This window comes from Anarrhichthys ocellatus, unplaced genomic scaffold (assembly GCF_004355925.1).
Source record: "Anarrhichthys ocellatus isolate YVR2014 unplaced genomic scaffold, GSC_Weel_1.0 scaffold2, whole genome shotgun sequence".
Taxonomy (NCBI): domain Eukaryota; kingdom Metazoa; phylum Chordata; class Actinopteri; order Perciformes; family Anarhichadidae; genus Anarrhichthys; species Anarrhichthys ocellatus.
Genome location: NW_022280032.1, coordinates 11,876,535 through 11,897,962, shown reverse-complemented (window position 1 = coordinate 11,897,962; position 21,428 = coordinate 11,876,535). Strand labels below are relative to the sequence as shown.

The window sequence follows — 21,428 nt, the reverse complement described above, 5'->3', positions numbered from 1 at the left end:
TGTGTGTGTGTGTGTGTGTGTGTGTGTGTGTGTGTGTGTGTGTGTGTCTGTGAGAGAGACAGACAGACAGACAGAAACAAGATGTGATCTGCTGCTTCCGTGCATGTGGTTTGAATGTTAAAATGAAAATTGTAGCTAAAACAATATGCAGATCTGCTGTTTTTTTATTCATCCTTAAATGTGCATCCTTTTTTAATACTATAGTACATTTATACGACATCAAATGTGTGCTTCTTTGATGTAAAAGGATAACCTGTCAACACAAATGTGATGTCAGGGGGAAAATATTTGGCTCTGAAAATTTAGCTCTGATTTTTATGAATTCCATCTTAAACAAATGATCTTACATTTTACACTACAGTGCTGTGACAAAATAACAAAATGCTTTCAATTGATCCTTCATATAATTTGCATTGCTGGCTCTTGATGTAAATTTCCATTTGTTTATATTTTTTTGCCCTATTTAAAACAATGAAAAAAGGGCATGTGAACATACACACACATTTCGTGTCTACCTTCTCACGCAAGGAATTCATACGTACAAAACTACACAGTCCTCTATAAAGCAGTCCTTACATAAAGTCACATTTTTATAGAATAGAATAATTCTCCTGATTGGTTGCCTTGAGAAAGTCCAGCACAGATATGAGAGACGCTCTCCCTGACTGGAACTTTGAGTTAATTTCCGTCGTGATAAATATAGAAATTTAATATTTTACCGATATTAAAGATCTCGTGTAAATGTACATTTACAATTTATGCACACATACACTCCTTTGCATACACACTTAAACATGCACAGGCGGTACTGTAAAACGCACCATGCCCTCAGGTGTATGCCAGGGGTTGTTGTTTTCACTGTAATATATAGTTAGCCCTTCCACCAATTTACCCTGTCAGTGCTAATGGGGCAATTAACCACCATGATGCCCCCCAGGCAGAAGGAGTCCCGAAGCTCCCCAACTCCAAACTTGTCTTTATGACATTTATATCACAAAATGTGGGGGAAGCTGGGGACCCATCTGACACCTTGGAGGGTCCTTAATGTCACTCCCTCCCTTGCCTCCGCCCCTTTGTGCCCCAGGGTATGGCACTGAGCAGGAAGTGTAATACATCATGTACAGGAGAGGCCTCGTCCAGCAGGGAGAAAACTTTGTTCTCCAAAGCTTCAGTGGGGCCACTCTGATTTACACACTGTGTCCACTTCTGCGTGATTCTGAATGTAAACTGACCTTTATAGCGAAGCCATACAAACACAAACACACTTCCAGCTAACATACTCAGACTTGACCTCTCCCTTCAGTCGAGCCTTTTTGGCGTCTATAAGTCCCCCTATCTTTGTCTCTGCTCCCATTCCCCCCCCGTCCTTCTTACATCCCCAAGGAGGCAATAACCTCCCTAGCAAGTGCCTCCCCTTGAGCCGTTGTCATAGTAACTTGTGGACTGGTCGACATGACAACCCCACCGTGGTCCAGAGATAAATGATAGGCCAGAAATGGAGAAGGAGCAGGCACATGGGGGATTTGCACCCCCCTTTAATTTGGGATGCCTGATTCTGATTCAAAATATTTTTTTTCTCTCTCATTCAGCATCAACCTGCTTTACATTTATACAGGTATTTACAAATACTGTCAGCCTCCGAGCCACTCCACGACTGTTAGCGGCCTTGCTCTATGGCGCCTGGGTGGACATTATAAAAAATTGAAATAGTAAAAATGTTTTCATTATTGTGCTATTTTCCTTTCCTGTATCTTTACAACAGAAATATCTAACAGTGGTCATTTTCTTCAAAGCAAATTAATGTAAATGGTGGGTGCAGGAAACCCGTATGTTTTTACACTTTGATATTTTGGGGCATTAAACCCACAGTCTGCTATTTACGGTTACCACCAAATTCATTTGGAGGAAATTCAGATATCTGAAAAACCAGGAGGATACGGATATCTACATATTAAACCCCCGTCTTTCCACGACTCCATTTCCTAAACCCGAGGACAGTACTGTGACTGGCCCAGCACCAATTTATTGACTTTGTCATCCCAAGAGTTAAACGGTTCAGTTTTACTTCAATTCCCTCAATCAGTCTATTAATTGTGTTGGCTGTGGAAGAGGATTCATGGCTCCTCCTGAAAAACAAAATGCAAAAAATTTGCCAGAACCTTTACTGAATAACATTTACGTGTAAAAGGCACTAGCATGGTTGATAGGTGATATAGTAGATTTGCACAAATACATTTCACTTATTTATTACATGTTCCATTCATCACACCTGTCCTGTTTTTCATTATTGGACGGTGTGGTCTTTCAAGAAGAGCACTCGGTGAGAAAAAGAAGTCCTGAGCGAGATGATGAATCCATAACAGCTCCCGGGGTGTTGCCCCTCAGCTTTCCCCGATCTCTGACCCCTCTGTAGAGGGTAGCAAACTTGGAAGAGATATGTCCTATAAGGATCGATATGTACCATTATTAATCAGGACTATTAGATACATATTACATTTTTCAATATATCAAATATTTTTATATACAGAACAGAACAATATACATTGCCTCCAGTCAAGCATCCTGAGGCTAAAAATATAAAAACTAAAACAAGACAACTGAATGATAAATGAGTTCACAAGACTCTCATCCTAGAGGCTTCATTATTCTATTGGCAAATTATTTCCTGCTTTAAAACTTGTTCACCAGAAATGCAATATAACATTCATGTGATTTTAATTATATATATATGTTGTTTCCCCAAATTCAATGGCATAAACAAATGAAATACTGGAGGATTCCCCACCCCTTATTAAAACTGATAAAACTGTGTTGATTTATCATAAAACATCTTTCGCTCATAAATTATATTATATGTCCATTAGATTATTTTTTTTTTTACATTTTACTTACTACCATAATGACATAAATACATTTGTAATTACAGATTTTGAGATTGTTGCCTTAATTGTGTGTATTAGGAATAGATTTGCACTGGCACCAAATTCACTTCTGCACAATAACAAAACTGAAAAACTCAGGTGCCCCCACAAGTATGTTCATATGACCAAGCTAAATGGTTTGGGCTTGTGCTTAATATCTTTTCTTATTCTGCACTTTGATTATGATTCAGTCATGTTTTGCATCTGCCCTCCTGTTTCTTTTTTTGTTCAGGATATGTTTGATGTGTGTGCTTGTTTTGATTTCTGTTGCCTCTGCCTGTGACAGATACATTTCTCCTTGGGGATCAATAAAGTATATCGTCTAATTTCATCTCATCTCATCACCTCCGCTATGTCCTCCTGCAGGAGAACATTAATAACATTAATGATAGATGTGGATGAGTCTGCCTACAGGTAGCCAATATTTAGATCCAATCATACTCAACCATAAGTAGAATGAACAGACAGAGAGATAGATAGACAGACAGACAGACAGACAGGATGGATGGAAGGATGGAAGGATGGATGGGTAGGAGCTATATTTAATTGTTCTTCGCGCTATTTCCAATTGACATTAAATGGCTTTGCAACAAGACACTCCACAAACAAAACTGAGCAACAGCGCCCCTCGTTGTTCAGAGCCCGTAAATGCAAATATGCCATGTATAAAAAAAAAAAAAAATACAATGGGCTTTCTCGGGCACCGTACATTCGCGGAAGTTGTCAAATATTCTTTAGTGAGAAAGGAATGGGAGATTTCTGTAGATATAACTGAACAGAGTGTAGCAATAAACGTATTGCTACCATTCCCTTTTATTCCAGCATTTTAAAAATGGAAGATGAATGGGAAGAGGAGGTACGACATACCATCAGCGTACTAGCGTTTGTTTCGCGATACGCACATTACCTTCATGTGGCTAGCACGTTAGTTCATTTACTGGGGGCTAGTACCCTGGCGATGTAAATGTTTCACTAAACTACAACGTCTTTATGTTGTTGTTTCTCTTTTGTGCTTGTTTGACTGTAATCACAATGTCTCTTTATTTGGGATCACTGTTGTTTTTTTCGCATGTTTAGGAGCAGCTTGTTGTGGTGGAGCTCTCTGGTATCATCAACAATGACTTCCTGACCAAGTGTCGGGGCACATGCAAGATACTGGTGAGTGTTCGGATATCAATGCTTTTTTTTGTGACAGAGAAAAGGTCTGACCACCATGCATCACATCAATAGCAGTGAAGGTCTCTCACTGCAGCTAAATACGTTTTGTCCATGTGTTCCAGGATATCGACAGTGATAAGCCCATGATACAGATGGGACAATACGTGTTTGCAGGGGAATATGAAGGTAAGGAGTCAATCTAAATATCTACAGAGAAAGCGTATATAGCTTGTGTAGCTTGACTGACTTGTGCCTGTTGTTAAAATATATTGCACTCTCATTCTTCCCCCTGCTTAAAGCAAGTTGTCACGATGGAAATATGTCAAAAGTCGTTTGAGTAATGACAAACGTCACACTCAAAAGTCTGTTAATCATAGAGTAGAAAGCATACAATAGAAGTTATGAATATACCATATCCATACCTTTTAATAAGTATGATTAGTCATCGTGATGCTGACTATTTTTCCTCTACGAAGCAGCTTCCATGAGCTCCTATAATAGATTTTATCATAAAATAATAAACATTTAACTTTTTACTTGCTATCCTTTGCTCTTCACAGAGGCTTTGGGAACTTGTGTGCTGTTTGAGGAGGCACCACAGAAAGGTAATGCTTTCTATGTATTCCTCAATGTTTATTGTTGGGTTTCAGCTTCTTTCTTTTTGCCTTATTGTCTATTTTGATATATGTCTGCAGGAAAAGCAGACAGTGTTCCAGAGCTCAAGTACATGTGCCACACCGTGAAAAAACTGATGATGCAACGAATCTTCCTCGTTGAGAAAAAAGACGGTGCAACCGGCACAGGTCAGCCAGAACCGCTATTCATTTTTATACAATGTATTTTTTCAGGAGAAGCTTGGCCCAACTCATTTTCGATATTATGCTGCTTGACAAAGAATTCCGCTTTGAACAACATTGTTAAAATCCTAAATATGGCTTTTTGTGTTGTCCCAGCAGGAAGTGGTGATAGTGGTGAGCAGATGGACACAGCCTGTCAGTCCAATCAAGAAGAAAATACCAACAAACAGGAAGAAACGGCAGGCGATATGGACAACACAGATTTGGAAGACTCAGCAGTGGGCTGAGATATAGCGGCTTTGCTATATCGTGACCTCCCGATACCAGTGCAGAGACACCGGGCTGTGAAGGACTCCATGTCTAAAACAGACAATTCAAAGACAGTTGGATTTATACAGTTCAGTAATAAAGAAGAGTGACAGTATTAGTGTAAGTCTTGTGGCACAATCCTTTTCCAGAAACATGTAATGCCTCTTCTTCATTGAACCTCAAAAAGAGTGAATTTGATATTTGATGCCCAACATCAATATAGTTGAATGACGCTTTTACAAACCATCACGTGAATATATTCCTTTATTTCCTATCTCATTGGGAAAAGCAGTCACAGACAAACCTCAGTTTAGCAGCAGGAAGTCCTGTCATTGTGCTTCGCTGTTTTTTCCACTTATCTTGATGAGTGTTAAACCAGCAGAGGGAGAGAAATTTGCTTGATCTGCTCGGTTATAGGAGAGAGTACGTCATTTATACATTTAAAGTGAAAAGAATACTTCACTTTAAATATTTAGACCCTATTTTTCTGATTTGTGATAAATATGTTGCATCTGCACTACTGTGACTATTGCTTTATAGTGTTAAAGCCAAAAGAAATAAAGACTTTATTTTGTTTAGGGTGTTATTGTGTTGGTTTTGTTGTTGATGTTTTGTTTGTGTGGAATTTCTGCCACAGAAGTTGTTTTATGAATGAACCAAGTTTTGTTGACTTTGAGGACGTGGCGGTTCTTGGCCAATCCAATCACCGATGCACCCTTGAAGTGGACCAGTGAGCGAGCGACATCGCACTCGCGCTCTCGGCGCCTGATTGGTCGGTCGCGTGGTTTTGGCGTTTTAGCACAGGAAGTGCATGGGTGTGTTTCCGAGAGGCGGGACTTAAAATTGCATCGACGAACTTCCCCGAAGACACCGGTGAGTTCTCTTGATACATTTTGGTTTAAAATACTAAAAAGTAATTCAAATATGTCTCTCATGTAGCTGGTGTTCAGAAAGACGCAATATGGACAATCACCTCGTTGCTCATTTGCCTTCATTGGACCAGTGAAATTGCAGGTTTAGCTGAAGGAATAACGGTACGCTAGGTTAGCCAGTCCAATGTTAACGTCAGTCCTTTGGATTTTGGATGGTAACGATTAATAATTAGACGTAACGCGTACAAACTGTTTCTACTGACTCGTAATTCACAAGGGATGGCCAGGGTGAAGGTGTCTAGACGCACTGAAGTCAGACTACTGATGCTGTGTCACACAAGCAGTCAAGTTAGCAGCAGACGTATTTTAGTTAGAAGACAGTTAAAACAGTCAAAGGTTATATTTCTTCCCCTCCGAATACTGCATTACTATTCCTGTTGTTATAATGACAATACCATAATATACAAATGTGGGTTGCTAGAAGGTGATTTGAATATTTTGCTCTTAAAACATGCTTAACCAGAACATAACTTGTATAAATAGGATTTCATTGCATTACATGTTGCATTAGTTTTATCCATGCTAGATGTAGCTGATGATAGATTCAACAAGCTGTGCTGAAACGTCAGTTAATTAATCGCAATATGTGTGATGTCATTTCCTGCAACATAAGTGACGTTTAGCAAATGAGGGATTTCATCAGCTTGAACAGATTAGCCTCTCACAGTCTGAGTGTTGGCTTGTGCAGAGTCATACACTGCTAAATTGGGCAGGGTTGAGTTAAGAGCTATAGTCAGTACTTGCATGATAGGCATGCAATACAAACAAAAGCTGTCAGCAGTAATCATAGCAGTCATTTTTTTGGTGTCTTCTTTTTTTTTTTTTTACCCCGTGTCCAGACAGCGTCTACACACACACGCAGGATGGAGCTGCGACCACTTGTTATGTGTTTTGCTCTCTGTGTGGTTTACGCCACCAGTAAACCCACAGAGAAGAAGGAACGTGTTCACCATGACGAACCCCTCAGCGACAGAGATCACGACGACGTGGAGAACTTTGACTATGACCACGAAGCCTTTCTGGGACAAGAGGAGGCCAAGACCTTTGACCAGCTCACACCAGAGGAGAGCAAGGAGAGGCTCGGGTAAGAATACCTGTCGGGGAAGATTAATGCGAATCTGTTCTTGAAATACTGGGACTCTATAAAGTCACTGCGGTAATGACCTAGTTTTCACCTCAAGGAGCAGTAAAGTTAATTTGCGGTGACACACCACCATATGATGTGAGGGTACAAGCTGATTGTTTGCCACATTTCTTCCATTTACCTGCAGCATGTTAGTGGGACGTATAGATGACAATAAGGATGGCTATGTGACAGTGGAGGAGATGAAGAAGTGGATCAAGCATGCTCAGAAGAGGTGGATCTACGATGATGTGGATCGACAGTGGAAGAGTCATGACCTGAATGGGGATGGACTGGTGTCCTGGGAGGAGTACAAGAATGCCACATATGGATACATTATGGGTACAGCTGCAGACAGTTTTCTTTTTATACGATTGAAGTATTCCCTGTGTACTGCATGGACACAGATTTACTTTGCCACACATGCGCACACTATACAAAGTTGTGACGTCTAACTTGCAGATGATCCTGACCCCGACGATGGCTTCAGCTACAGGCAGATGATGGATCGCGATGAGAGGCGATTCAAAATGGCCAACCAAGACAATGACATGAAAGCCAACAAGGAGGAGTTCACAGCCTTCCTTCACCCGGAGGAGTACGACCACATGAAAGACATTGTAGTGCTGGTGAGTGACAAACACACATGGGTGTTAAACGATGACACTCGCACTGTTTTACTTCCCTTCTTACTGCTCTTTGGTCTCTTTTCTTTCTACAGGAAACTATGGAAGACATTGACAAGAATGGAGATGGTTTAATAGATTTAGACGAGTACATAGGTGAGTTTGAGTTCATTGTCGTATAAGCGCCATCAATTTTTACCTCATGATTTTAAGGTTGTAATTGGTGCAACCTCAAGACAGATGGAAAATACAAAATTTGAATTATTGGTAAATGTTTGAGTTACCCCTAATGAAATGAGCATCACAACACCATCCGTCTGTGCTGCAGGTGACATGTACAACCAGGAGGGAGATTCCTCAGAGCCTGAGTGGGTGAAGACTGAGAGGGAGCAGTTTACTGAATTCAGAGACAAAAACAAAGACGGAAAGATGGACAAGGAGGAGACCAGAGACTGGATCCTGCCCAGTGACTACGACCATGCTGACGCCGAGGCCAAGCATCTGGTCTACGAGTCAGATGCAGACAAAGTATGAGCTGTCAAATCTGTGATATTTCTATTGTGCAAATTAAGATGAGAAAAGATATCTTAATTATTGTCTGCTCCCAGTTATGGATGTTCAAATCGGAGACATGCTAGATACCCACAGCAACAAATAATAACAACATGAAGTATCTTCATATCTTGGTAACAGTTTAAAAGAAGTAATCTTTGTGTACTGACGCAAATACAAGTCTTATCATGTGTGTTGTTCTCCCTCCATCAGGATGGCCGCCTGACCAAGGCAGAAATCGTGGATAAGTACGATCTGTTCGTGGGCAGTCAGGCAACCGATTTCGGAGAAGCTCTAACTCGACACGACGAGTTCTAACATCCGCCGGCCTCCAAAGACTCTGTGTTCATCTTGTGCACCGCCGTACTCCTCCAACAGTGGACGGAGTATCTCAAACGAGATGAGCTCACCGAGTCCAACGCCATGAACAATAATTTATTTGATTTGTTGAATGTGTCCCATTGTACACACACTAACATCACACGCTGAGAGTTTGTCTCAGTTGTGTGTAAGATCGGGATATATCGCCAGCCTGTACTCTGCTTCATCACACTAATCTTCCCTTTCCAAGGTCAGGCAAAGAACAAACAATGTTGGATTACAATTCGTTTTTTTTTTTTTTTTTTTATCTGACAAAATGATTTTATGAAATAGCCATGTTTTGTTATGAAACCCTAATAGAACAAGTTTAAGTTTGCAGTATACAGAATAGTTTATCGCACCATTTATTTTTGTGATTCACTGGACTGTGAAGAGTGCATCTCATTTCCAGCCAGTAGAATTTGTTATACTCGTCTCTCTTATGTTATCGGGCTCAAAACACCAGTTGTTGGTTCATTGTACTTTGTTTTTGTGTCATTGATCACAATGCGGTAATTCCAGAGTATAGGGTAAATATTAAATTCCAGTGACGATGAAGACTATTTGGACCAGTGCAATACAGTATCATCAGAGGTACCACGCTGTCTCTACTATACTTGTCCCCAAAGCATCCACGTGAGCACAAGCTATCGGTCCTACATAAGGGCGGCCTGTGTGTTAGTTGAAGGAATCAAGAATTTATGATTTAGGGATTGATGGATGCTTCGCCCACAAAGCTGCTTCGCTTCTTTATTTTTTTTTCTCATCACCTCAATAGTGTGTGTGTGTGCGTGGGAATCTTTGTGTACATATATTACTTGTATTCTTGAATACTGGCCTGCCCTTTTTTTTTTTGATGTTTTGTTTTGTTGGATTCAGCTAAGTTGTGTGCCAAGCAAAAAACTTTGGATTTGTAAGCAGTTTAAAAAAAAAAAAAAAGAAAAAAGATTTTCCTGTCAAACACTTTCCCCTCCTAAATATGTTTATGCTTGTATTATCCCTAGCACCATTTATAACCACTGTTGAGATTTTTTATGGTATACTATAATGTATATGATAATGTTTTTTTACAGGCTCACTGCAGCAACCACCCTTTCACTTGTGACTTTACTGTAAATAAGTTGTGGGTCTGCAAACTGAGCACTCTTAACAATCAGGTCCAGTTTTTGTGATTGAGAAGAATGTTCTCAATAAAAACAAACTAAATTAGAATATTTCGTCTGCCATATTTCTTTGACTTGAAGTACCAGTTGAAGTACCAGCAACACGTCTAAGTCGTTCTTTCGCTTCCCGGCTAAAAAAGTCCAGGTGTTGCTGGATAAAACACGTTGACAAGATCATGTTACATGTGTGGAGCATAGCTAAGTTACCTAGCTAGGTTGTTGGCGTTTATTGAGCGAGACAAGAGATGTAGCTCACTGAGCGGTTTCACACAAAACTATATGGTACTACAACAAACATAAGACACAGTGCGACTGTCTTGACTTGCAAAACTATAAAGCGAAAAGAAGTGCAAAGAACAAGCCAGACTTTTCGGTGTGTAGTCTTTTTAATTATTTATTTTAACAGTTTTACGACAAACTGACTTTCTTGACGTGCAAATCTATCTTTTAAATTGACAAACATAATTCATGCCACAATAAAAAAAAAAAAAAAAAATAATAGGCTCTGTACATTTCTTTTCTCCAAATAAGGTCCCATGGGGGACATCGAAAGGGGAGGGACTTTGCCTCTCAATTCAAATTTCAAAATTACAAGCAGCATTTCTTTAACAATTTGAAAATGAAAACTGCAGTTGAGATTTAATTTCAAAACTTAACCTGCTGTGCCATCACACAACTCCTTTAAATTGCAACTCAACCTCTCAACTTGTTCTCTTTCCTTCACCAGAATTCATTAAGTCATTCAAGGAGAAACAGAGTGATTTACCGTTTACAAAATGTTATTTTCTCCTCAGCATTTCCACATTTTTTTATTCGACATGCCCTAATAGCATAATCAAGTAGGAGAATTCCAAGTCTAAGTTATTGTAGAACACGAGACGCTTAGAAAATTGTATGGCTGTATGGGTTGTACCTGCTGCGGTAGTGTGCGCATCACAAGTCGCATTACGGTGGTTGGCTGCAAGCAAAAACATACAAATATTCTTTTCTAGATCTGGGAACAAAAATTATCGACTGCAGGTATCGTTTGACGAGAGAAGTTTTGATATTACCTGGTAATGGGTTATTCAGGTCGATATAGCTGTCTCAGACATCATTCAGTCCTTGTTGATGGTGTGTGGTAATGTGAAGTTCCACTGCTTTGCACAGCTAATGTTAACAGTAAAGAAAGGTATTCTTGCTATGTCAAAGCAAAATAAGAGGTTGTGTTGCTGAGGTGTTGTTGCTGTCTTGTCACAGCGGGTATAATATGCATGGTCTGAAGTTCATTAATGCTAACAAACCAAGCTTGAGCTGTTTACTGTTATTTTGGTCTTACTATGCAGCATTGGTGTAACAGTGGAGAAGTAGATTTAGCCCAATATTCATCTCTTTGTGTGCTTTAGAGTTTGAACTGAATTACTACTCTACATTTCTCAGCAACACATAAACTGAAGTAATAACTTGTAGCTAGCGTTACAGAAAAATCCAAAGGCTTTGTTATGAACAAGTTATACTACAAATATTTGTCATAATGCCTATTTTAATTGCAGTTCACCTGGAAGGTGGTGCTTTGTTAGTTGAAATGATTAGCTAGACTGTACAGCTTTTCCATTTTCATTTTAATATGGTCATGGAACGAACATAAGACTATGTGAAAATGTATCTTTTACTCAAATAACACTGAAATGTGGAAAATTGTAATGCTATTGTGAAAGTTTACATTATCATTTTTATAAAGTCCCCTATGGGCTTCCACAGTCATCCATCTTCACCTCACCCCCTTCATTCTCTGTCGTCCACTCCGTCACTCGCAGTTCCTGCAATATTATAGTGACATCACTTCCTAAATGTGATAAAAATGGGATTACAACGAGCCATCACTCTCAGCAGCTCTTCGTCAGCTGGATCTAACTCATCATCATCATCATCATCATCATCATCATCATCCTCACTGTTCTTGCCTGCATCTTCATCTCCCAGAAAACCATCATCATTGACATCCCCTGCCCGGCGGATGACCTGCATGTTTTCCGAGTTTGCCGATGGCCTCCTGTCCTGAGACGGACTGCCGGCGTCTGAAGCCCCACCGGGGTCTTCCGATTGCTCTATTTGGTCCAGTGATGTGGAAGGTTGGTCTACCTCTGTGCTTAGAGTCGTGGATGTTCGCTCTGGTGTTGCAGGAGGTGTATCAAGGGGAGATGTATCTACGTGTACCAGCTTGGCTTTTAAAGGTGCAAGCTCAGGGGTGGGTGGGGGTGTGCCCGTGTGCTTGGGGAGGGGTGAGGACAGTAAAGGTGAATATGGGGGTGTCTTCACACGAGGTTTGCGGAAAGGTTTGTCTATTTCTGCTGAAGCAATTCGGGTCTGACTGCATGGAACACTGCATTGAGAGGAGGGGCTGGTGACGGGGTCGGCACGGTCGTCGTTGATGGTTGTTTCTGTAGTTTGTAAATCAGGACAGGTGAACGGTGGAGTGCTGGTGGCATCAGGGGTTGCAGGGCTAGGACTGGTGTTAGGTAGTGCCTCGGTAGGGTCAAGATATGTATCAGTTGGTGAGCCAGGGTTTTCTTCGGGTGGAGCCATATGTGTGGGGCTCACATCCACAATGGCTGGGTGACAGGGGGGTGAACAAGAGGAGCTTTTGATTGGTGTAGAAACATTATTATTGAAGATCACAGGGCTGAGCGCAGTTTCAGTGGGGATGAAGCTGGTGTCGGGTGCAGCAGCCGTTCTGGGTGGAACGGGTCCTCGGCATGAGGGGAGGTCTTGGTGGGTGTAGATGCCAGGATTGTCTGTGAAGCTGAAGGAAGGGTTGCAGGTTCCATATTCTTCATTGTTGTAGGGTACTTCCTCCGTGTGCGGCATGCTGCTACGGTGACTCTCCTGGAGAGCAACCACAGTGGAAAAAGTAAACCACTATTGTATCGCAGAGAGGAGGTAAGCGAATGATCGCTGTGACGTTTAGAAATTGCTAGGCCTTCTAACAGCCAGGGAGTCTAATCTTTAGTTAATGGGAGTGATAAGATTAATCAGGAGTGATGTGCCTCACATCTTCAAATACTGTATAAACTTCAGCTTGAAGGGATTCCGGACCGTAGAAACAGCAGTTTGACAAGACAATTGTCAAAACAAGGTCCAACCTTTTTGTTGCTTTCAGAAGCTTCCGACCACATCTTGTGGCCTTCATCAACAGATGGATCTGTTTAGTTGTCATGAAGATGGTTTTTATTACAAACGTAGGTCACGTACTGTAACAACTATATCATCTCCTTGTTAACTGAGAAACTCCATCCAGTGATGAAGGCCAGGAGATATAGTCAAAAGCCTCAGAAACAGCAAATCATTTGGACTTTGGAATAGTTTTGTCAAACTGTATGAACTGTACATTTACCTTAAGTAGGATTCGGACAGTGCAGACATTAACTAATTAGATAACTGTAACTACTCGTGAGATGGAGATCATGACTAGTGTACTATGAAGAGTTATTTAAGGAAAGGGACAGGAAATAAAGGACAAGGATGAATATTAACTTCAGTAGTTAATAATTAACTCACCAGTTGGAACCACCGTAAGCTCTGTGGGAGAAAATACAGTAAAGAATATTTCAGAAACTCACTGACCAACAAATCTTGGTAAATATGAATCTAGATGATAGAGTTTAGGGATCTCACCACATTGGGGTGTTTGCCTTGTGCCACACAGCCTCTTTGCAGTGGGTCCCGCTTTCCCTTTTGTTTCTTCCTCAGCCACATCACCACGGACACGATACATCCAAGTACAGTCATGAACACCATGCTCAGAAACAAGGCATTGCCCAAAGTGCAGCTTATCGGATGCGCATCTCCCAGTGTATTACGAGGGACTGAGGTGTGCACAGATAGACATACAGATACATAGTTTCAGTCTGCAGGCTCATCACAGCAATAAGGAGTGAATGCCATGTAGTGGCCTATACACACGGGAAATACTTGCCTACGAATATTTTTGCATCAAAACTATTCATACCCATAAGAGTTTGCACTTTTTCCTTTCAACAAAATGCTCAAAGTGAATTTGAGTTCCCTCTGGTAAACATTTACGCAGGGTGCTGTATATATCTAGGGCTTTGGATTTAGAGTGGATATGCCTTTGTCAAGGCTGAAGTGAGTAAAAACATTTGCTGTCTTGGTTCAGAAGACGGGAGCGTCCGTGTTGTTGTTTTCAAAACAAAGATGACGCATTACAAGCTTCGCCAATTGTTTGAAATCGTATTCACTTCCTGTCTCCTATTGTGCGTGATCATTACATGTGTGCCCCCCCCCCCATCCCCCACCTTGTTTGAAGTGTTGTTAACACACATTGCATAATGTATTTACATATTTATTTCTCTAACATTAGAAAATTACACAGCTTAAAAAAATTGTTAGCAAGGGCGTTCGCAAATGTTGGCTGCCAGATCTTACGAGATTGTGTTCCTGAGACAGAGAAAGGTCTTGAAGAAAGTTTATCTTCTCCTTATTTGTCTTCCTGTAAAATGCCATTTTACTGTCAGAATGTTCTGAAGATATGTGGTTTAAAATTGGGTCCAATATTTACGTTGGTGTTGACTGTGAGTTGACTGTGGAGTGAATGAACCGGTCATAATCTGTGTTTATGTTCACTTCTCCCATTGGAGTTAAAAGTCTCAGGTCTCCTAAATGGGCGGGAAAAGTGGCAAAACCTACTTGACATGATATACATGATATTCATGTTCTGTGTGAAAGTACTCATGCCACCGGTGTGTAAAAGCCTTGAGAGTGTGTCCTTACTTGATTGTCCTTCAGGCAACACCTCCACCACTACAGTAGCAAAGGTGGAATCTCCCGACTCCTGGTCTCTAGCCGTTACCTGCAAAGTATTTTTTATCACATCTTCAATAACTGTGTCTTCACTTGTTATGAGATTTTGATCAAGGCAAGGCAAGGCAAGTTTATTTGTATAGCACATTTCAACAACAAGGTAATTCAAAGTGCTTTGCATAAAACCATTAAAAGCATCAAAACATAAGGCAAAAGACTGGCTTCACTGCAGGATGTAGTAGTATGTATAATGTTTTATGAGGTTTGAGTTGTTGCAACCGGACATGTTCAATACATATCAATTCAGTCTTGTCTTTGGTAAGATTAGGGACATGCTGGTTGATTTGAATGTTTTTGCCAATTAACTTACGTCTTGTGTACTTTACACTACTGCTGATCATTTTCCAAAGCACATCAAATGTTTTTCAGTTTATTTCAACGAATCTAATTCCACTTTGATGGATGTAATTATAGTAGATAAACACAATACTTCATAGTTATTTTGTTGTGCATGCCAAAACCTTTGGGTTGTTCCATTTTTTTTTCCCTTATGCAGTCAGCCTAATGAAGGACTCAGTATCTCAATCGGCATTCATGCAAATTAGGGAATCTTTCAAAACATTTATGGTAATTAAAACTAAAAATGATATTTGTGAGCTGACATAATGTAAATGTGCGGTTACAATCGCTAGTATTGTGTTTTCAATCAAATCAAGGCTCACCTCTAGAACGTGTTTCTGTCTTGCTTGCAGTTGATTGGTCCTGGCGATCAGAAGACCCTCCTGTGTGATTTGGTACATTTCTGTGTGATTGGATGTAGGACTGAAGGTGAAGTGGATCATGGGATTGAAGCCCTGTTTGTGGAGAAAAAAAGAGGTGATGGGTGATGACATAAATTAAAAATACAGATCTGCTTTGAGCATTTTTGCACTGTGGGTGTGTATGTTATGTGTGTGGAATAGTAGTGTAATGCGTACATGGTTAAAGTCTTGATCATGTACATATAATATCAGTGCTTTGCTGCCATAAGTATTGACCAGAGAGGCAGTGCTCTTTCCAGCAGTTACAAAGCCTTGATATTCAGCCATGTCAAACTCTGGATGAAACTGGTTCACTGCCAGAACTCGGACCAACACTGTAGCAACAGAATACTTCCTGGGGTCGTCGTCCTGATACGCCTGGGTGCAAGACACACAGAAAGACAGAAAACAGATCAGTAAGATTGCTATTGGGAGTGAGAAAGTAGAGTGAATGTCTTTCAAGCCTCCTGTAAACACTGAGTATGTGAGTCTTACCATGACCTGTAGATGCAGCTCTGGAGTTGTGAGTCTGTCTCCAATCACACAAATCAGTTTCACCTCCCCAGTTTCTCTGTCCATCAAGAAATGCCCATCATCGTCTCCTAGCATGAACACAAACACAGTTATCAGCACAGCACATTTTAAACATGAAATTGTGTTGGTGGTCTATGGTACCTGAGAGAATGGCATAGCTGAGTGGAGAGCTAAGTTCTCTGTCTCCATCCACTGCATGAATGGGACCAGGAGAGAAATCCAACACAATGTCCTGCAACATGACACACATTTGTTGGTCATAATCCTTGGTTTTTGATATGCAAAACACAACCACGTTAACTAAACAGCTAACTGTAGTGTCTGTGTTATCATTAATGGACATTCTTGTATAACACAGGTTATGTGTAGTGTGTTTGTGGGGGGGGGTAGCATCTGACCTCTTCCCCCTCTGTGACATTGACTGTGTACACAGGGCTGGTGCAGATGCGACTGGTCTCATCCTGGAAAAGCAGCTGGCAGGGCATAAACTGTGGGTACTGGTCATCTCCATCCAGGATGTTGATGGTGATGTTGGTGCTGGTATTGAAGTGCTCAGCAGTGCTCATTTCCTGAGATAACGACAAGTTCAAATTTCTTTAGATGACATTACACTTGTCCTACAACAATTAAATATGGCTCATCTTCTTTAACAGCAATTGTCAGGAAAATCAGGGAATCAAATCTTTACTTTATTTTCAGGGAAGGATGATGGATTTCATTTAGATGTATGTGTGCATGCATGTATTCTAAAACAGTTAAAATTGAGATGTACATAGCTTACCGAGGCGTGGATGGTGACAGAAAGCAGTGTTTTGGTCTCATAGTCTAGAAGCTTGGACAGGATCACCTCTCCACTGTTGGGGAGATCAACCTTGAAGTACTCTGCATCCGGCTGAAGAACACACACACACAAAGACATTAACAATGGTTATTTTTATGGTGGTGTTTTTCTATTCGTTTAGAACTCGAGCAGAACTTACTGATGCCTGGTCAATGGAGTAAATGATCTTGTCATTATCTGCATCTGTGACCTGGACAGTAAACACCACAGTGTTCACTGGAGTCAGCTGGAAAACACACAGGTAGAAAGGCAGGCAGAGAAACACTTCAGCACTTTAGTCTCGTATGTTTTGTGTATGCATGCACAGATTTGTGTGCTTGTATTTGTGAAAGTGCCTCACCTCACTGATAGTAAAAGACCGGACCATGTCTTCTGCAAACACAGGCAAATTATCATTCTCATTGAGAATCTCCACCACGATTCTGTACACACTCTACACCAGCAAAAAAAAAAGACACATAGAGGTTTGCTCTGTGTAATTTCCTCAAATCCCCTTAAAGTGAGTTTAGGCGTGGCTGAGAGAGCAAACCAGCTGAATAGTAGCCCACTATCATCCTCCTCTGCATGTTTCTCTGACCTAACAACACTTTAGAGTCAACATGATCTATATTCTTCCTGTCTTTGTGGCTTCTGAGGGGTTGCATTTTCTACAAGCACAGAGAAGAGTAACAATGAGTCCTTCTAGCAGTATGTCTGCCGTACAGACAGCTGCTTGGAAACTTGGCCAGAATTCTTCTTCACCACAATAATCAACTTCTGTTATATCTCAAGTGAATTAAGGTGTGTGACTATAGGTTTGAATGTGGGATGAAACACTAAAGAGTTATAGGTAAGATGAAGGTTGATGAAGTGTACCTGAAGTGCGTCGTCCTCATAACATGATAACTCAGCCATTAGGACAGGACCCTGAGCCTGACAGAGAGACAACAACAGAAATGAGGAAACAAATAAGTCCTTTATTTAATAAAGAAGGGACCCCGAATTGTTGACTATTCGAATATTGGATCTAAGGAGCCTGATTTGGCTGTCAATCTCACAGTCGAATGGTCTCAGTGATAGTAAATGGTAAATGTGGTAACAAAATAACGTTGTTATTCATAAATATCAACATAGCTTTCAAAATCAAATAATAGACCTACATGTATTAATCAGAGCAGTCACATAAGAACGTAGAACTATCAGATCACTAGATGCATATATGAACGATTCTCTAAAATAAGGTGGGGGAGGCGCAAAATATTTTTTTGTGTCTCACTCTCCTGTTGACTGTCACTTCACTTTGGATTGCTACGATTTGGAAAATGGAATTTGGACTGAATGTTCTATTTACAACCAAGAGAAGCAAGAAGGAGAAAAAAACATGACTACAAAAAACGTGCTACAGACCGAGCTGCCACTACACAACACACACACATGCAAACATTTTCTGTACATACATAAAGCTTTAATGAGCATAGCCCACATGATTTGTCGATCTGTCGACAAAAGGCAAGACTTAACCAATCAGGAACGACTATGTAAATTGTTAGACGGGGACATCCCTAATTCGATATAATCAAATATTTTCACACAAATAGTAAATTATGACAACCAAAGGGTAACTTTGTAATGAGACATTGACACAGAAAAACTCTCTCATACTCAATTCCATATTAAAAGCCTGAGGTGGAAATATTTTCAAGCTGCTTTCAAAAACTGAACCCAGGCTTCAAAGCCGTTTGTATTTGTTGTGCACTTTTGCATGTACACCAAAAATTTAAGAAATAATAGCGTACACACCTCATATATTCCTTGTTCTTTTTTATATTATTTCTCCTCTCATGATTACAGTCTAAGAAATGCACATTCTCATGTTTTATTAAGTGCACTGAAAAGACAGCATGTCTAGAGGGAGGAATTGATGCTTTTAAACAGACTGCGTTTACTAATATGAATGTTATGGACCATTTTGATCACATGCCAAGGATACTTGATGAGGATTCAATGTTGATACTTTGTAGCTGTATTAAATGGTTTTATGTCCTGAAATATATATTTTTTAAGGATATAGTGACAGAAGTAGACTGACAGATAGAGAGTGAGATTGTTAATTAATCTGATTGACCCCTTAGCAGCTGCCATGATGTAAGTCAGCTGGCTACGTAGAGGATGACGGTAAGAGATTGTGTTTGGTCCAAGGACAAGGTTGTATAGCTCAATCTCTGAAAGTTTGCTGTAAACATAGATATCCTCATTGCAGCCCCACAGTATTACAAGCATTTCTTGAGTTACCTCTCGGTCGAGGACCTTGTCAGCTGATGTTTTCAGCCGGATGCTTCCTTCATCCAAGAAGAACCAATCAGCATCTTTTCCAGTCAGGCTCCAGTGAACCCCCTCCATTTTGGTTTCAGCCACGAGTTCGGCGACAACTTCTCCCGAATGGCTGTTTTCTCTGATCGTTGTGAATACATCCTGACCATCCAAACATCCACCCCACCCTGACATTCCTGTGTCAATGCAAACACATATGCAGAGTGTAAGAAACCCATTCATTCTGGTCAAGAACCGAACTCATATACGAACAAACGTGACGTGGCAGTATACCCGTGGCTGTGTGCAGACACAGGAGGACCAGCAGTGAGCCGACTAGAGCCTTGGCCTGAAATATACTCCGTTTCAGTTCAATGAGGACCATCATTGGGCTCAGTAAGGCCTCAGGGACCAGTTTTTCCTGAGGGAAGAGGGAGAAAACACGATTAGTTAAACATGGTCATCCTTTCCCTTTCTACGGTAAGAATGAGTGGGCTAGACCTAGCTTTATTCTGTGTCTTGATGACAACACGTCCTAAGAAGCATCAATAGGTTGAGACCTTCTCAACACAAGCACACACACTTGCTCTGTGTAATTTCCTCAAATCCCCTTAAAGTGGGTTTAGGCGTGGCTGAGAGACCAAACCAGCTGAATAGTAGCCCACTATCCTCCTTCTCTACATGTTTCTCTGACCTAACAAGACTTTAGAGTCGACACTATGATTTATATTCTTCTGTCTTTGTGGCTTCCTAGGGGTTGCATTTTCTACAAGCACAGAGAAGAGTAACAATGAGTCCTTCTAGCAGTATATCTGCCGTACAGACAACTGCTTGGACACTTGGCCATATTTCTTTTTTACCACAATAATCAACTCCAGTTATATTTCAAGTGAATTAAGGTGTGTGACTAAATGTCTGTCATGCACTGTCGTGTTTGTGCAAGTGTTTGAATGGGGTGGCTGGGGTGAGTGGGCTTTTCAGGATCAGGACTCCTCTGCAAATGCGAAGTAAATAGACACTCAACTGAGGTATCATGGACTGACCTGTCAAATCCTCTGCAGCTTGTCTGTCAGTCTCCATAATCTCTTGACTTGTGATGGAAGCAACATCACTGATTCCCAAAGCCCTGAAAAAGCCACGAAACACCACTCAATACAGACAGACTGGGGTTTTTAGGAATAAACAATGTAGACACAACAATAGATAACACCAGCCACACGTACACTAAAAAGTAGACAGCAACGTATGGTGTGTATCCCTGGATCGACAGCAGCTCAGAGGCTAAAGCCTGAGGGTGGGGCTTACCTGGTCAGGGACAAAGACTGAGCCAATCAGATTAAAGATGGCAAGAACCTGATGGTGCGGTCAGACACTGGGGTCACAAGTGAATTTAAGAGATTTATCTGGTACAATGACAATTGACCTTCATAAACAGTTTGTCATGCAATCGAAGTTGAACAGCCATATTGTCCATTCAACTCTAGGTTTAAGTAATACAGCCACTACAGAGCATAACAGGAAATGTAATTTTCTTGGCAAGATTTATCATATTTTAAATATACATGTATATGTAAATGTATTGAATAGGTTAGACTTTGCTAAAGAGTACGATTATGTACTTTGTTTACGCAGCTTGCGCCTGTTGGATTTGTGCAATTAGCGTCGCCGACATGTGACAACTAATGTGTCTTGACAAGGGATTAGCTATCAAACATCAGCTGTTCACCTTCTAAAGATTAACCCACATCCTTTTACACAGTTGTCCCAGCATGCCTAGGCACAAGCGCACGCAGACAGACACTCTTAAAGGAGTGTGTCTGCACATATCTTTAGGGCTCCTGCGATAAAAGCTGTTGTCTGGCTCCACTAGAAATGTTTTGGTTTGTGCAGGCTTGTGAGTGGTTTCCAATGTCAGAGAAAATGAGAGGGAGCAGAAGTGTGAAGTTTGCCTCAGGGAAAGGTTGAACTCTGTACAGTCCTTGACAGAGAGTGCAGAGGACAAGCACTTCTCAGATCATATTTCTTGGCTTAAAGATGGTATTTCATGCAGCCAATAGCTGAGTAGATTAACATATGAACTGAGTTTGCATTATACTGCTGTGATTGGTCATGGCCACTGGATGTCAGCAGAGATGTGGTTAAAAGGATAATGGGGCGTGGATGATAGATAATCGCTGGCTTTGACAACTTCATTATCTGAACATCTGTTTCCAGAATGTATGT

General features: G+C 40.8%; 2 protein-coding genes across 2 annotated transcripts; one reads left to right on the top strand and one right to left on the bottom strand.

Moving 5' to 3' along the window:
* Nucleotides 1-5,985: 5,985 nt before the first annotated feature.
* On the top strand, nt 5,986-9,990 carry calub (calumenin b). Its single transcript, XM_031859073.1, has 7 exons — nt 5,986-6,058; nt 6,957-7,201; nt 7,389-7,582; nt 7,703-7,869; nt 7,962-8,022; nt 8,195-8,394; nt 8,632-9,990. Exons 2-7 carry the CDS (start codon nt 6,981-6,983, stop codon nt 8,734-8,736), a joined length of 948 nt encoding a protein of 315 aa, XP_031714933.1. The 5' UTR covers nt 5,986-6,058; nt 6,957-6,980; the 3' UTR covers nt 8,737-9,990.
* Nucleotides 9,991-10,437: 447 nt separating this feature from the next.
* On the bottom strand, nt 10,438-20,443 carry LOC116389927 (cadherin-related family member 5). The gene is made up of 17 exons (XM_031859062.1): nt 20,429-20,443; nt 20,249-20,331; nt 19,500-19,626; nt 19,188-19,402; nt 17,772-17,828; nt 17,257-17,349; nt 17,056-17,142; nt 16,857-16,967; nt 16,474-16,644; nt 16,217-16,307; nt 16,037-16,143; nt 15,719-15,919; nt 15,464-15,595; nt 14,712-14,790; nt 13,596-13,786; nt 13,479-13,499; nt 10,438-12,806 (listed from the first exon to the last, which is right to left on the bottom strand). The coding sequence occupies exons 3-17, from the start codon at nt 19,591-19,593 to the stop codon at nt 11,760-11,762; spliced, it is 2,697 nt and encodes an 898-aa protein (XP_031714922.1). The 5' UTR covers nt 19,594-19,626; nt 20,249-20,331; nt 20,429-20,443; the 3' UTR covers nt 10,438-11,759.
* Nucleotides 20,444-21,428: the final 985 nt, after the last annotated feature.

Bases quoted from the DNA above. Each gene is read 5' to 3' on its own strand.
- calub (XM_031859073.1), top strand. From the start codon at position 6,981: ATGGAGCTGCGACCACTTGTTATGTGTTTTGCTCTCTGTGTGGTTTAC. The intron at 7,870-7,961 runs GTGAGTGACAAA...TTCTTTCTACAG, and splicing joins TGAAAGACATTGTAGTGCTG to GAAACTATGGAAGACATTGA. The intron at 8,395-8,631 runs GTATGAGCTGTC...TCCCTCCATCAG, and splicing joins ACGAGTCAGATGCAGACAAA to GATGGCCGCCTGACCAAGGC.
- LOC116389927 (XM_031859062.1), bottom strand. From the start codon at position 19,593: ATGATGGTCCTCATTGAACTGAAACGGAGTATATTTCAGGCCAAGGCT. The intron at 17,829-19,187 runs GTAACTCAAGAA...TCTCTCTGTCAG, and splicing joins ACAAGGTCCTCGACCGAGAG to GCTCAGGGTCCTGTCCTAAT. The intron at 17,143-17,256 runs GTGAGGCACTTT...TGTGTTTTCCAG, and splicing joins GGTCTTTTACTATCAGTGAG to CTGACTCCAGTGAACACTGT.